Genomic DNA, 15,000 nt, shown 5'->3' with positions numbered 1-15,000 from the left:
TGGGGTGTGTGTGTGTGTGTTTGTGCACGCACTGCTGTGACACTGTGTGTCCCTCCTTTCTCTCTCTCCCGCCCTTTCTCTCTCTCCCCTCTCTTTTCTCTTTCTCTCCTCTCTCTCTCTCTCTCTCCCCTCTCTCTTCTCTCTCTCTCCTCTCTCTTTTTCTCCCCTCTCTCTTCTCTCTCTCTCCTCTCTCTCTTTCTCCCCTCTCTCTTCTCTCTCTCTCCTCTCTCTCTCTCTCTCCCCTCTCTCTCTCTCCCCTCTCTCTCTCTCTCCCCTCTCCCTCTCTCTCTCTTCTCTCTCTCTCTCCCTCCCTCTGTCTCTCTCTCTCTCCCTATCTCCTCTCTCCCCTCTCTCTCTCTCTCTCTCTCTCTCTCTTCTCTTCTCTCCTCTCTCTCTCTCCTCCTCGGCTGCCCTTGGCTCTGTGGGAGTCTGTAGTGGGCGGTGGTGGCGGTGCTGGGACAGTGTGGGGAGTCTCCAGAAGCTGACACTGGCTCTGTGAGTGTCTGCTCTGCTTCTGACACTGCTGGGCCTGATGTGCTTGGACAGGAACGCACGGGGCATGATGCCAGCCCACTGCCAACTCCGCCTCTGACCCTGCTGCTTGCTGGCACCGACACTGGCACACGGACGCCGGCCAAACCCTCCCGCCCCGCCCGCATGGCTCTGTCCGGTGCCACAAACAGCGAGAGGACAAAGAGAGAGAAAGAGGGGGAGAGACTGGGAGATGGGGGAACGCATCACAGCCAAAGAAAGAGAGAGAGAGAGAGAGAGAGAGAGAGGAGGACACAGAAGAAGAATGTATATATATATATGTATGTATGTATGTATGTATATAGAGGGAGAGAGAGTTGGTGAAATGGAGAAAGAAAGAGCCATTGTCCCAGCCTATCAGTGTAGATCAGGCTGGCGTAACCACTTGAAAAGCTTGCAGAGTGCAGAGTATGCAATATAGAGGCAGAAAACAGACGTGTGGGGATTTGAAGCATTCACAGTGTTAGTGAGTCACTCTCTCTGTAGTCTTCACTGAAGAACAATTATGAGTGGTTTGTCTTTTCAGGGCTGTGATGAAGTGCACAGCTTCGTGTCTCTTTAGTGGAGTAACTTTTCTATTTATTTTTCACTAGATTATTATTTTTCACCATTGTTTGGTTTGTGTGTGAGCTCAGTGGAGATTAATGCTGTTTAGGAGGGATTGGTGACCTCTCTTTCAAGGTCACAGTGTTTTGTGTTACTGTGCTGTGTGACCTATGGAGCTTCTCTCTGTAATACACACACACACACACACATACACACAGCACTATCAGGGGAGTTGCTTCTGGGCTATCCAGCAGTGCCTCTGACCTTCTCTCCCCTGCTGGTAATCTCCCTGTGTACGGATGTGCACACACACACACACACACACACAGACACACGCTGTGCTCATGAGGAGAGTCAGTCATGGAGCAGGTCCAGGCGGACCTGTCTCTGTCACCCACCCAGGTGGGCAGGCACTGAGCGGGGGCCCTCGCCCACCGGGAGGGCCCATTGGCTTTAATTAATGGCAGAGGAGTTTATCCTGATCCAGGCGATTAGCAGAGAAGGAGAAAAAAAGGAAAAGAAACAAGGAGAGAGAGCAGGAGAGCAAGAGAAATAAAGGATAGAGAGAGAGAGAGAGAGACTGAGGTAAAGCGTAAAAGCAAAAAAAAAAAGAAAGAGAGAGAAAATGAGAAAACGAGAATGAGCTATAATCCAAATCCAACACTCCCCCTACCCTCCAGTCACGCACACACACACACACACATACACACACACACCTCTCACTTGAATATTAACGTGTTTCTGGCGGGATACATGCACAGGAGCTCTCTCTCTCTCTCTCTCTCTCTCTCTCTCTCTCTCTCTCTCTCTCTCTCTCCAGCCCTTGCGCTCCCTCTCTCTTGTCAAGGTGACCGCAGCGTCTGCTGTAGGCCCTGGCCAGCGGCCCTGACAGCTTTAGGAGCGTGCTGGAGATTTGTAGCCACAGACATAACCAATGAAGGCAATAAAAGCCTAAATGATGGCCTGAGAGGTTAAGAGAGAAGGGGGTGAAACGGCCACCTCGCCTTTGCTTTTACCAAAGACAACCCTGCCAGCCTTTGCCCCGCGCTGCACCGCATGATGGGAAAGATGGTTAATGAGCCCTTGGGGTCGAAGGAGCAGCGGACGAGTGAAAATGAGTTCACTGGCCTTAAAGCTATCCTTCACAGAGCACCCTCACCTCTTCACACACACACACACACGCTCACACACACACACACACACACACACACACACACACATACACACAGTCTCTCACAAACGCACACACACAGTCACACACACACACAGTCTCTCACAAATGTACACACACTCTTTCTCTCTCTCACACACACACACACACACACACACTGTCTCAAAAACATACATACACACTTGCACACACTCTCTCTCTCACAAACACACTCTCTCATTCTCTTAGACACACACACTCACACACAGTGTCTCACACACACACACTCACACAACTCCATAAGTGACTTCTGCACATGCCCATACACAGATCCCTCTCACACATGGAGTCTTGCGTGACGTTTTTGGCATGTTAGTGATTGCCGTTAAACCCAATCCATTCACATTACACAGTCAGACAGTCAGTCTCTTTACTGAACATACCAAGGTGAGAGGGAAGTTAGTTGAGTGCTATAGTAGAATGAGAATGTTCACAGCTTTCAGCCCACTGGAGAGCCTGACTACTCCTCACCTCCATTAACCCAAAGTTCACAGAAGTTTCCAGATCTAAGGACCTTGTCCACCACTTGCTGCTGTTTACTCTAGTGACAACACCTCATACACTCAGCTGCTCCAGTCGTGCTTTTTTTTTCCATCTGGAATGTTCCAGAACCTTTTATCCCTCCCTGGTTATTACAGCGGCCACAGTTTGTACTGCATAGAAAGTAGGGAGAGAAGGTGAGATAAAACCATGGTGATTCTGTCTCTTAGACAGATCTTTGCATGTAACGCACAGTAGAAGAATGGAAAGCACTCTCTCTTCTCCCTCCTTCCCTCCTTCTCTCTGTCTCACACCATCTCTTTCTCTCTGTCTCTCTCTCTCTCACACCCTCTCTTTCTCTCTCTCTCTCTCTCTCTCTTCCCTTCTTCACTAAGACCACACTGCTGCAGTCAGGGGGGCTTTCAGTCACCTTACCTGTCAATACTCTGGAGGAATGGAGTGTCACTCCGCAGTATTAATAAACACCACAGGTTACACTGTAGACCTCCAGGGGACCAGGCTGTGGCAGTGATGGTGGTGGTGGTGGAGGGGGCCCTGCCGTGACCGGCGGGGTGACGGAGGGCTCTTTAATACCCGATCGACAGTATCGATGTCCCTCAAGACGCAGTGCGCCCCCAGCCCCCGAGGGAAAGCTTTGTACCTCCAACCCCCTCCCCCCCAAGCGTGTGATTTGTTTTTTTCTTTTTGTATTGATCCCGGGCCCTCAGGACACGGATGGCTCGTCGACGGCGGAGCGCTGTAATAGACAGATTAAGAGCGAGTTCTCATGCAGAAGGAGGTGGCTAACGTGGACAGACAGGCCAGAACACTGTTGTCTGTCTCCGTGTCGCCTCACCTGAGGAGCGGATTAGGAAGGGAGATGAGAGCGGGCTGCCCCAGCTGGAGGTCTGTTTTAGCGGGCAGGTTACGTCAGGGTGGACACGATGACTCTGATGACGCTCATTCAATCGGCATGACACTTCCCTCTACACCACCGGACTTCATAGCAAATGGCTGATCTGCTCTATATTTAGTCCACGATTTCAATAATGATGATTTTATGAGATAATACATATCATCTAAAATCCTGGTACTGGCGTTCTTCACATATATTAAGCACTTCGCCTTATACTCAGAATGTCATTGAATACGGTTGTCATTTCAAACTGACCAGAGAAGAACAGATTTCATGTCTCATTTTCGTTTCTTTTTTTTTCTAGGTGACTTTCGGTAACTGTTAGAGTTGAAGAGACAGTGGAGCGGTGTGGTTGATGGTTCTGTTTTTTTGTCGCTACAGGTGTTGGGAAGAGAAGTGTATTCCTCTAATAACCAGCTGGGAGGGGTACAGATCATGCACAATAACGGAGTGAGCCACTGTACGGTGTCGGATGACTTTGAAGGTGCCTACACACTGTTACAGTGGCTGTCTTACATGCCCAAGGTACTAAAACTGTTCTACTCCAAACTTCTGCTTTACCTCTGAATCTGCGACTGTGACGTTAGCTTTGAGAGACCTGCCATCCACATTATAATACACAAATATCATACTCAAATTTTATTTTTTTTAATTCAGTCTGTTTTCTATCAGTTTACCAGACATTTCATAATTAATTCAGTGACAGCTTATTTTTTGGTCCGTGTATGTGATACATAATTACTTATAAACAGGTATAACCTTCATACATGCATTTGTAATTAACAAACAATATACTAAACTTAGGTATGTGTGAAAACATCTTGAATGACTTCAAACTTTGCTTTAAAGACAGAGAATCCAGTGACCCAGTGCTAAGATGGTATCCATGAGCCATACTTGCTTATGACAGGTCATGGAAGCCCTGTAGCTCTTTAGTCTTCAGCCCTGTATCTGTTAAGGTCCTGTATCATCTGGTTTTAAGTGAAGGGCCACTGTTATTCAGCGTGAGCATGGAGAAGGTGCTGGCTGGTAGTTAATGAAGTGTTGGGTGTGTGTGTGTGTGTGTGTGTGTGTGTGTGTGAGGGAGCTGAACTCTGTAGGGACCGTACTCTGTGATTGATTAACCATGCTGATGGCGATACCCACCCCCCTCCGTCACAGGCATATGGAGCCTGCATGTCCAAACAGCTGTGCCCATGGAGTGCCACAGAGAGGGTCAAAGGGGCTTCGTGCCACCTTGCCACCCAACCACTGGTCACACAACCGTGCCAGCTAATGCCAGTTCTCGACTAACAGTCCCTCAACCTTCTGTACTCGCTAGCTCTACAGTCAGTTGTGCTATTCGAGAAACAGAGGAAATTGAACTCAGGTTTTTTTGTTTTGTTTTGTTATTTTAGAAAATCATATGTACAGAAGTTGCCAGAGTTTCTGAAGAGAAAATGTGTGTAATCTGGTGTGCAGTGTTTCTAAATGAATCTGCTTTGTGTTTGTGTGTGTGTGTGTGTGTGTGTGTGTGGGTTCATGTCACGTGCCCCTGTTCAGTGTGTGTCCAGTCCTGTGCCAGTCTTGTATGCCAAAGACCCCATCGAGCGTCCGGTGGAATTTGTGCCTACCAAAGCACCCTATGATCCACGCTGGATGCTGGCTGGACGCCCTGGTCAAGGTACCTCCTCTTAAATCACACACACACCAGCACACACACACACACACACACACACGCCAGCCCCTTCATTCATCATTCAAAAACAACTGCAAAATATGCAGCTTCTGCATTTTCAAACTTCTATGTGTCAGCTTATTCAAAGTTTGTTTATTTATTTATTTATTTTATTTTATTTTTTTAAGCATAACAGCAAATAAAAGAATGCTGAAAAATGGACTTAGTAGTGGTAAAAAAAAACAAACATTATCAGGTAGGCTGGCTTTGCCTGAGTGCCAGACTCTTTGATCAGCTCAAACAGCTGGTCCAGTGTAGAGCAAGGCCACAGGCAGAGAATAGCACCTGAATCAGAATGACTTCACACAATGGCCAGTGTCCTTGTGCTCTTCAGAAATCAAATCACTTTTTTTATGCTGAAAAAAGAGAAGAGTTTTTCAGAGAGGATGCACTATACACACAAACGTATAGGTGCATAGAAATCAGTATTTAGCACCGTATGAAAACATGTATTCACGTTTATGGAAGCGCACACACACACACACACATACCATGTTCTGCCTTTGTCTCACATACACACTGTGTGCTGATTTATGTGGTCCCTCTTACAGACACACATTTCACATGAAGGATTTTTATAGTCTCTGCTTGAAGTAGAAGCAACTTTTTCTTTTTTAGGGGGGAGGGTGGGATTTATCTCCATTTTTTTAATCGCCAATTTGTATTAAAAAAAAAAGAAAAGAAAAGAAAATTCTCAGGTCATTTTAATCCATACTGCCTATCAGACAAATGCTGTAACAGCAACTTCTAAATGGACTGACTTCATGTTTTAATTTAGTGTGTGGAGTTAAAAGGGGGCTTTTTAAAAAAAAAAAAAAAAAAAGGAGAAGGGGGGAAAAAAAAGAAAAAACAGATGATTTGTAGCGATAAGTTCAAGCACGTGTCTGGGGAGGGTTAAAAGTGAAAGTAATTCATTACGGCTGATAGGGACGTGATATTCCTCGCCCAGACGCCCGGCTCGTGTGAACCCCCCCCACCCCCCTCTCAAATAAAAACCATCGGCCCAGAATCCAGATGAAGAGATAATGCGAGGACTGATGCTCATATTCTACAAGGGGTCATGGCCAGGCGCAGTGAAGAACCAGTGTAATTACAAGTTTGGTGGAGAGAGGGAGAGAGAGGGAGTGAGTGAGAGAGAGAGAGAGACAGAGAGGGAGTGATAGAGAGAGAGAGACAGAGACAGAGAGGGAGTGAGAGAGAGAGAGTGAGGGAGCGAGGGAGAGGTTGAAGGGTCTTTGTCTGGCCAGAGACAAGCAGGCAGTCAGGCTTAATTGAATGGTAACCTCTGAACGTCTTGTGCTAGCGCTGCAGAGGAGAGGGGGAAATGCTGAGCAGTGCTTTTGTGCACTCATCTGATCCAGCAAGTTCCGTAATGGAGCTCTGCCAAACTCACTGAGTACGGCCGTCTTATGTTCACAGGGCCGTTTGTCTTCCCGAGTAGTAAAGGTGTACATTGAAATGCTTTTGACTGTATTTATGAAGGTGTCTTCTCTTCTCTTCTCTTCTCTCCTCTTCTCTTCTCTCCTCTCCTCTCCTCTCCTCTCCTCTCCTCTCCTCTCCTCTCCTCTCCTCTCCTCTCCTCTCCTCTCCTCTCCTCTCCTCTCCTCTCCTCTCCCGTGTTCTGTAGGTGTACGGGGTCAGTGGCTGAGTGGCTTCTTTGACAGGGACTCCTTCATGGAGATTATGCAGCCATGGGCACAGACTGTTGTGGTGGGCAGAGCCAGGTACTCCACTCTCATCTCCTCCTCACTCCTTCCCTCTCCTCTACTGCTCTCTCCCCTCTTCTCCTCTCCTCTCCTCTCCTCTCCTCTCCTCTCCTCTCCTCTCCTCTCCTCTCCTCTCCTCTCCTCTCCTCGCCTCTCCTCTCCTCTGTTCTCCTCTCTACAGATGTAACCTCTTTTTTTTTTTTCAAACTCACAGCCGATGAAAAGACCTTATACTGGCAGTCTGCTGCTCTCTTCTGACCAACCACACAACGTTTTTGCGTTACCTCTCGTGACCTTTGCCCTTTCCGCTCCAGCAGTCCCCTTCATTCAGAGCACTGACCTGACCTCAGCATACGCCGCTCTCTCTACCACCAGCTCTTTCTCTCTCTTTTTCTCTCTCTCTCTCTCTCTCCTTTCTTTTCATTTGTCTGACTCCCCTTTTTCATCCAGACTGAATGGATTGCAGTCTTATTACAGTGTCTATTTTTTGAGTCTTTCTTTCTTTCTTTCTTTTATTTTTTCATTTTCGGTCTTCTTTTTTTGTGTTTCCTATACTCTTTTCCCCCATCTTTTTTCTCTCTCGGACAGTTTCTTTCCAATGTTCTCCGGGTAATAGAGGAACAGGGAGAGAGCCTGTAGTTATCAGACTTGGGACAATTTGGTCTTCTATGAGGGTGTGTGTGTGTGTGTGTGTGCATTTGTCTGGTTGGCTGGCTGTCCTGCCTAACACAAGTCTCCAGTGCTGCTGCTGCTGCTGCTAACCGTGATGAGCCAATTTCACTTCATCTCCGGATGCTCCTCTCTTTTAATGAAAAACACAACAATTACCCCAACTCGCTGAATAGCCCTCAGATTGGCTGAGGTAATGAATATATTTATTTAGGAGGGGGGGGGGGGGGGGGGGGGGGGGGCGGGGGAGACCATCTTTGCCTATTTTCTGAAAAAACAATCTTGGATTTGGGGATCTTTGGCTCTGATCAGGGTTGCAGTTGGTGGGCTTGGGTGTTTGTGTGCGTGCGTGCATGTGTGTGTCTCCGTGAGTGCGTGTATGTGGGTGTGCCTGTGTGTGTGTGTTGATGATGAATACATATTGTCCTATACATACACAGGTCAGGTTTATATTGAAGGCATGATGGGCATTAAATTTAGTTTTGAGTCTTGTCTTCATTCTGAGGAGTAGAGTGTAACATCACAGGACGGCAGAACTCGGGGGGGGCTCTGTTTTGACTGTCATGTCCTACACTGACATTGATTGACACTGACAGACATTTCCTTGATGCCGCAGACTCGGGGGCATACCCACCGGGGTGGTTGCCGTGGAGACTAGAACCGTTGAGCTGGCCATCCCGGCCGACCCTGCCAATTTGGACTCGGAGGCCAAGGTAGGTGCCCACTCAGATACTATGACCCCTGCCAATGTAGTATTACGCTTTTTATGTGTGACCCTTCGGTGACCCCATGTGCCCTGGCCCTAGGTCATACAGCAGGCGGGTCAGGTATGGTTCCCAGACTCGGCCTTTAAGACGGCCCAGGCCATTCAGGACCTGAACAGAGAGGGGCTCCCACTGTTGGTCTTCGCCAACTGGAGGGGCTTTTCAGGGGGCATGAAAGGTAAGCACACAGTAACACACACACACACACACACACACACAAAAACACAGCCACACACACAAACACACAAGCATGCACACTCACACATGCAAACAGATGTGTGCACATGCACACACCCATACGCACCGATACAAACACATGTGTGCACACGGACACACACATGTACGCCACTTAACCCAGTCAGCCAGCTGCCCAGTATGTGTAACCAAATGGTGGCAGGCAAGTGAAAACTAGTTCTGTGTAAAGTTTAATTATGAGCATAGTGTTAACAGATGCTTTTAAAAGTTACAGTAATCACTAGTAATCATATTAATTAAAAAAAGCAAAAATTCTGTTTTGACTATTTATCCCACAGCATTGGAACATGCTCTAACGCCATTTATACAAGATCAGCCTATGCCAGCAAAATGTTTACATTTTTTTAAATTTTAGCGTTCTTTAATATTATGTAAATATAATAATAAAAAAGTAATCACCACAGATTATTCAGTAAAAATGTCATGACTGTGATGACTGGCAGTATGAACCTTTGCTGATGAGGTCCATGAATGGCGCAGAAATGACTTTTCCTGGAGAGTGTTCCCCTGTAGACGCTCTGTAACCAGACTGACTAGACAACAAAGAGTTAAATAGGTAAACATTTTCAGGCACAGTTATTTTCTCTCCGTCTCTCTCTCGCTCTCTCTCCCCTCTGGTTTCAGACAGCCTGGGGATGACAGTGCAGAGTGGAAGACTGTGTGTGTGTGTGTGTGTGTGTGTGTGTCTGTTTGGAGACAGCATGTCAACTCATGCTTTAATAGCTTTTTAAACGGAGACAGCTAGGTGTCAAACAGGCCACTGTTTAATTAATTTTGTTTGTCCTGTGCAGTTTCTGATAGTCACGCTTGACCAGGCTTCCCTGTCAGTATGAGGCAGAGACGTGAGAGAGGAGGAGAACAGGCTTTTGGGTAGAGGCCCATCCGTGGGGCCATGACTTCAGGAGTCCAATAGAGTGGGCATTGTTTACATCGCCTGATCTGTCTGTGTTTAGAGAAACTTTGCAATTCGGTTCCAGAGTGAAACAGAATACATTTTTTAAAGACTGGAGGTAACGCTTTGCTGAGTGGGCTACATCACATTTGTTTATTGTGTCAGCAGTATGAAGATATTTGTGTGTGTTTGTTATGTTTTTATGTCTATGTTAATGTGAACATGTGTCCATGAAGGATAAGTGTTAATGCTGAAATGAAGCAGTTTGGTGTGTGTTATTGTTTGACTGTCTTTGTGTATGTGTAGAGAGTCGTGGCGCGCGCGCGAGTGTGTGTGTGAGTGCGTGTGTGTGTAAGCCTGTCGTGTTAATATTCACTCTGTGTTGTTTGTGCTGTGACGATCCAAGGCCACAAAATCCAGTCGCTTTGCTCGCACTTTGATTATTCATAGAAAATGCAGATCAGTAAGAGAGAGAGAGAGAGAGGGAGAGATGGTGTAAGTAAATAAATAAAGAAATAAACGAACAAATAAATAAATAAATAAATAAAAATCACAGCACCCCTCACTGAACACACCACAAGGAGCCAATCACCGTGTCGGCCAAACGACTTGGAAATTGTGTGTAATGAGTAGGAAAAGATTAGAAGGCGCTTGTGCTCGACTGTGAATTGACATTAGTAAAAGAAAGCTCTTTACCAGGCAGGCTAGGCCGCCTAATTTAGGAGAAGGGGAAGAAAAAAGAAAAACAACAACAAAAAAAAGAGGGAGAAGAAGGGAAATAAGGCTAGAAATAGCAGCTTGCATTTCTCCAGGTCAGCCTTTGCTACGCCTAGTACCGTTTTTCAATCTTACCACAAGGTTATTCCGAATAATGCAAAATTAAATTAGGAGAGTTGGTGCTGGCGTGTGTGTGTGTGTGTGTGTGCGTGTGTGTGTTTGTGCGTGTGTGACTGTGGTACAGGTAGAGAGGAGTCATTTGTAGTAGCTGGTTTATTTAGGTGAGCTGGTGCTGACCCGAGCAGGAGAGACACCATGCATGAAATGCCCTAGATATCAACACCAGAGAACTCCTGTGTTGCTTAGCACACTACCACTGCCCACACACACACACACACACACACACACACACACCACAACATCAGCATTCAGCTGCACTGCAGGTGCTCTCTTTAGAACGTCCTGCTGGATTCCCTCTTTTCTCGCTCTCTCCTCCATTTGATGATAGAACACGTATTTGAGGAAATGGAAACCTCCACGAACTCTCATTTCTATGTTTAAATTTCAGTCATTTGCTTCACATCACCTTCTGTGAGGTATAGGTGCATGGATAGCATGATAAATTAAGTAATGGGTAATATTTCCCAAGGAGAGAAGAATGTATCGTGAATATCTGCACAGAGTACACAGCCTAAACATCACTCTTATCAGATAATGCATCTAGAATATTCTATACTCCTGCTCTCTAAAATGTACAATGTTTTGTTTCCATGAAATTAAGGTTAAAAAGTACTTTTCTCTCTTCTGCTCCCATTTCCTGTTTCTGTTTTTTAGACTGAGCAGACGTTATTTCCTTACTGCTTTTTTTTCCCCCTTGAACTGAAACATTGTGTCTCATGACAAACAGGAAGTGGGTGTCATGTCTGTCTGCTCCTCTCTCTCTCTCTCTCTCTCTCTCTGTGTCTCTGTCTCTATCTCTGTCTCTCTCTTTGACTCTCTCTGACCCTCTGTCCCTCTCTCTCTCTCTCTCTCTCTCTCCCCCTTCTCTCCCCTGCTCTCCCCCCCTCTCTCCCTCTCTCTCTCTCTCTCTCTCTCTGTCTTCCTCTCAGACATGTATGATCAGGTGTTGAAGTTTGGGGCCTATATCGTGGATGCCTTGAGAGAGTACCGACAGCCCGTGCTAGTCTACATCCCCCCACATGCCGAACTGAGAGGGGGATCTTGGGTGGTCATCGACCCCACCATCAACCCCCGACACATGGAGATGTACGCCGACAAGGACAGCCGGTAAGGACACACATCCATTTGCCCCTTAATGACTTTGAGTGTGATGTCAAAAGGGCATTAATTCCTCCAGCCACACAAGAGGATGCTTGTGAAGCATTTTATTCATTGATTAGTCCGACAGGAACAGTTAGGAAAAATAGCTCAGTCCTGTTGTGCTTTTTTAAGGTGAGACTTAAACAGAAGATTTAACAATGGGACTCTGTGTGTTCCACAGTGGTGGAGTTCTAGAACCGGAAGGCACGGTTGAGATCAAGTTCCGGCGGAAAGATCTGCTGAAGACCATGGAACGTGTGGACGATATCTACAGAGAGTTGAAGGAACGTTTGAGTGAGTGAAAACTGAGAATGTGCTCTCTCTCTCTCTCTCTCTCTCTCCTTCTCTCTCTCTCTCTCTCTCTCTCTCTCTCTCAGTTGTTTCATCTCGCTGTCTCTTGTCTCTCCGTAAGTTCCCCTCATGAATCCTGAGGAGTTATCTGGGCTGAAATGGGAGAGCCGGCCGTGGGTTGAGAAGGAGTTAACGTGTGTTGTGTTTGAGCGGTGGGCCACTGTGAGAGAAATTGCGTGTGAAATGTGCGAGCGTCAAGCTCATCGGCAGCACACAAGGAGAAAGGGCTGCGGGCGCTGTCATTACCATCTCCTGACTGTTCTCCTTCTCTGTTTGTTTTCTCGCTTTTCTTTACTTTATTTCCTCCTTTTTTGGGGGGGGGGGGGGGGGGGGGGGGGGGGGGGGCGAATGCGATTACGGTCAGCGCGACCGTTCCCTCCAGAACATCCGGAAAAGATATCTGCCGAGGGGCATGACGAGAGACTCCCAACCTTCCTCCGTTTGGGACTGTTTCTCCTCTTCCTCAAGGTCCATCATCGCTGTGTTGTTTAGACCAAATAGAAAAAAAAAAACAGGGAAAAAAAGGAGATCAGCAGTGTAGCCAGAGCCGTTAAAGAGATAAATACACAACATTGCCAGTGTTCTCACTGCCCCAAAGCAATTCCTGGAACTAGGCAGTTGGAATAATAACAGTTTTCATAATGGCGATAATAGCACGGACGAGTACAAAAGATTAAGGGGGGAAAAAAATGAGAGAGAGTGAGTATGGATTTCAGTTGCATCAGGGCAACACAAAAGGATTGCATAATTTAGCCGGCTTTTCTTCCTCTCTTGGCGGCCTCCTCCTCCTCCTCTCTCGCTCTCACGCTCTCATTCATTCTCTCTCTCTCTCTCTCTCTCTCTCTCTCTCTCTCTCTCTCTGTCTCTCTCTCTCTCTTTCTGGCTAATTTAAAATTTGTCAAACCAGGGTGTCTTCTGGCTGGCTGGCCTTTGATATTTTGTGCACTCCATTTGCTCCAAACAAGCCGCGGGCCCCGGTTCCTGCTGACTGCGGCAGAAGCAGAGCTGGCTCCATTTATCTTGCCCTAGCTCCTGAATGCTTACTCATTACGGGCGCCCTCACCAGGTTAACCCTCCCATTCCCATCTACTGCCAGACAAACACTATCATTATGCTCTCTCTCTCTCTCTCTCTCTCTCTCACACACACACACACACACGTACGCGCGCGTGCGCGCATACACAAACACACACACATACACACACGCACACATCAGTGGCTTTATATTGCACAGCATCACAGGGGTTCCTCTGCATAGATATACTGTAATATACAGGGCTATTGGGAGAAAAAAAAACTTTATACACACAACAGTATTACTCTACCTTTTCTCATTCTCATTTTGTTTTGTTTAATCCTGACTTATTTTCATGTTTCCCATATATAATCGAAAATCGCAAAGAATAAAAATCAGATCCTTTGTGTACTCTGTAATGCCGAGACACCAGAGGAGGTCTGTAGTCTCTGTGTGTGTGGTGTTTTCACAGAACAAGGCTCATGTTTTTATGGACATATGTTCCCCAACCAGAGCCCACGCATGTCACTAGACTATCAACTGAATGAGCGTATTATTTAGGAATGTTTTATTTATTATGTTTTATTTATTTGTTTTTTTTTCATGAAGTTGTTTGTATTTTTTTTAATATTTGTTTACTTGTGCGTGCATACTTATGTACTTGAACATGTACCTGACTATGTGTGTGTGTGTGTGTGTGTGTGTGTGTGTGTGTGTGTGTGTGTGTGTGTGTGTGCGCGCGTGTGTATGTGTGTGTTTGCGGGGTGAAGCGTATCATCTCCTGGCGGTGGTGTGTGTAACCCTTTGCCGTCCATTCCCTGGGGAAATGTGTCAATCTGGGCGCCCGTAGATCAATCAGAGGCTGATTACGCTCTTCATTCTCCAACAATTGATTTTATTCGCCGCTGAAAATAGGCATCTGCTGGCAGGGCGGAGAGCAGGCCTCTCCCAGGCTGACGGATTGCTTTTGACAGAGATCAATCTCACAGCTGATGGGCAAGGGGTCCGGGGAGCAGACAACCAACACCAGCATTACTGAGAGCCTCATCAACAACACACACACACACCCTGTGCACACTCGCTACCTGCTTCAATCTCCATCTTTATGTCTTCTTCTCACTTACACACACACACCCGCACACACACATGCACACATATGCTCATCTACTCCATGTGCTTTGTACACCTATGTACACACACACACACACGCACATACTGGCCACACAAGCCACATGAATCAATCTTCATCTCTGTTTCTCTCCTTACGATCCACTCAGACACATGACCATAGACACACTGGGTTGCATTCCACAACTGTATCTCTCAAGCAGATACAAAAACTAAAAACACAAAAGTAGACTTCTTTCACCTGCACGTACAGAAGGGGAAAAAAAGATAATTATGTAAAAGTAGAGAATGTGTTAGATAGGAAGGCTTGTATTATGTTTTTGTTTTTGTTCATTGATATGCAATAGTTAAGAGCAATAGTTAATCCTTCTCGATTTGACTTGTTTTCTGTTTTGATTCATTTCAAAGAAATGCAAGTATGTTTTTTGTTTTTTTTTTTCTTTTTTCACAGTGTTGCTCAGTTGCCACTCTACCTTTTATATAGTAAGAACGGAGTGTTTTGTCACTCTTATTTCGCTTACGTTTCTTACAGACATGTCTCTGACCTGTAACTCCGACAGGGAACATATCTGAAATGTCCTTTTACGGGCTAGACGGACTTCTAGGCCGCCTCATAATTTTAATCTCATTTCTCCCATGTCCTGCTGAACTCTCCGTACGGTTGGGTGATTTGGGCAGTCTAGTTTGTTTGGTTCATATGCAGAATATAACTCTAGTTTGTGTTAAAAACTGTTTCAGTGATGGTTTATTCAGTGCCAGCTGACCAAGGGGATAGGGCTTCTG

General features: G+C 46.3%; 1 protein-coding gene across 1 annotated transcript in view; it reads left to right on the top strand.

Moving 5' to 3' along the window:
* LOC115813720 (acetyl-CoA carboxylase) overlaps window positions 1-15,000 on the top strand; it is a 60,766-nt gene that overhangs the window by 36,948 nt on the left and 8,818 nt on the right. Inside the window, exons 41-47 of the mRNA XM_030776295.1 lie at window positions 4,065-4,208; window positions 5,226-5,346; window positions 7,028-7,124; window positions 8,392-8,488; window positions 8,582-8,717; window positions 11,513-11,690; window positions 11,905-12,017. Coding sequence (XP_030632155.1) covers window positions 4,065-4,208; window positions 5,226-5,346; window positions 7,028-7,124; window positions 8,392-8,488; window positions 8,582-8,717; window positions 11,513-11,690; window positions 11,905-12,017 — 886 coding nt within the window. The remainder of the gene's footprint in view (window positions 1-4,064; window positions 4,209-5,225; window positions 5,347-7,027; window positions 7,125-8,391; window positions 8,489-8,581; window positions 8,718-11,512; window positions 11,691-11,904; window positions 12,018-15,000) is intronic.

This window comes from Chanos chanos, chromosome 6 (genome assembly GCF_902362185.1).
Source record: "Chanos chanos chromosome 6, fChaCha1.1, whole genome shotgun sequence".
Classification (NCBI taxonomy): Eukaryota; Metazoa; Chordata; class Actinopteri; order Gonorynchiformes; family Chanidae; genus Chanos; species Chanos chanos.
Note: the sequence above shows the minus strand (reverse complement) of the source record. Positions and strands in the feature narration are given on the sequence as shown.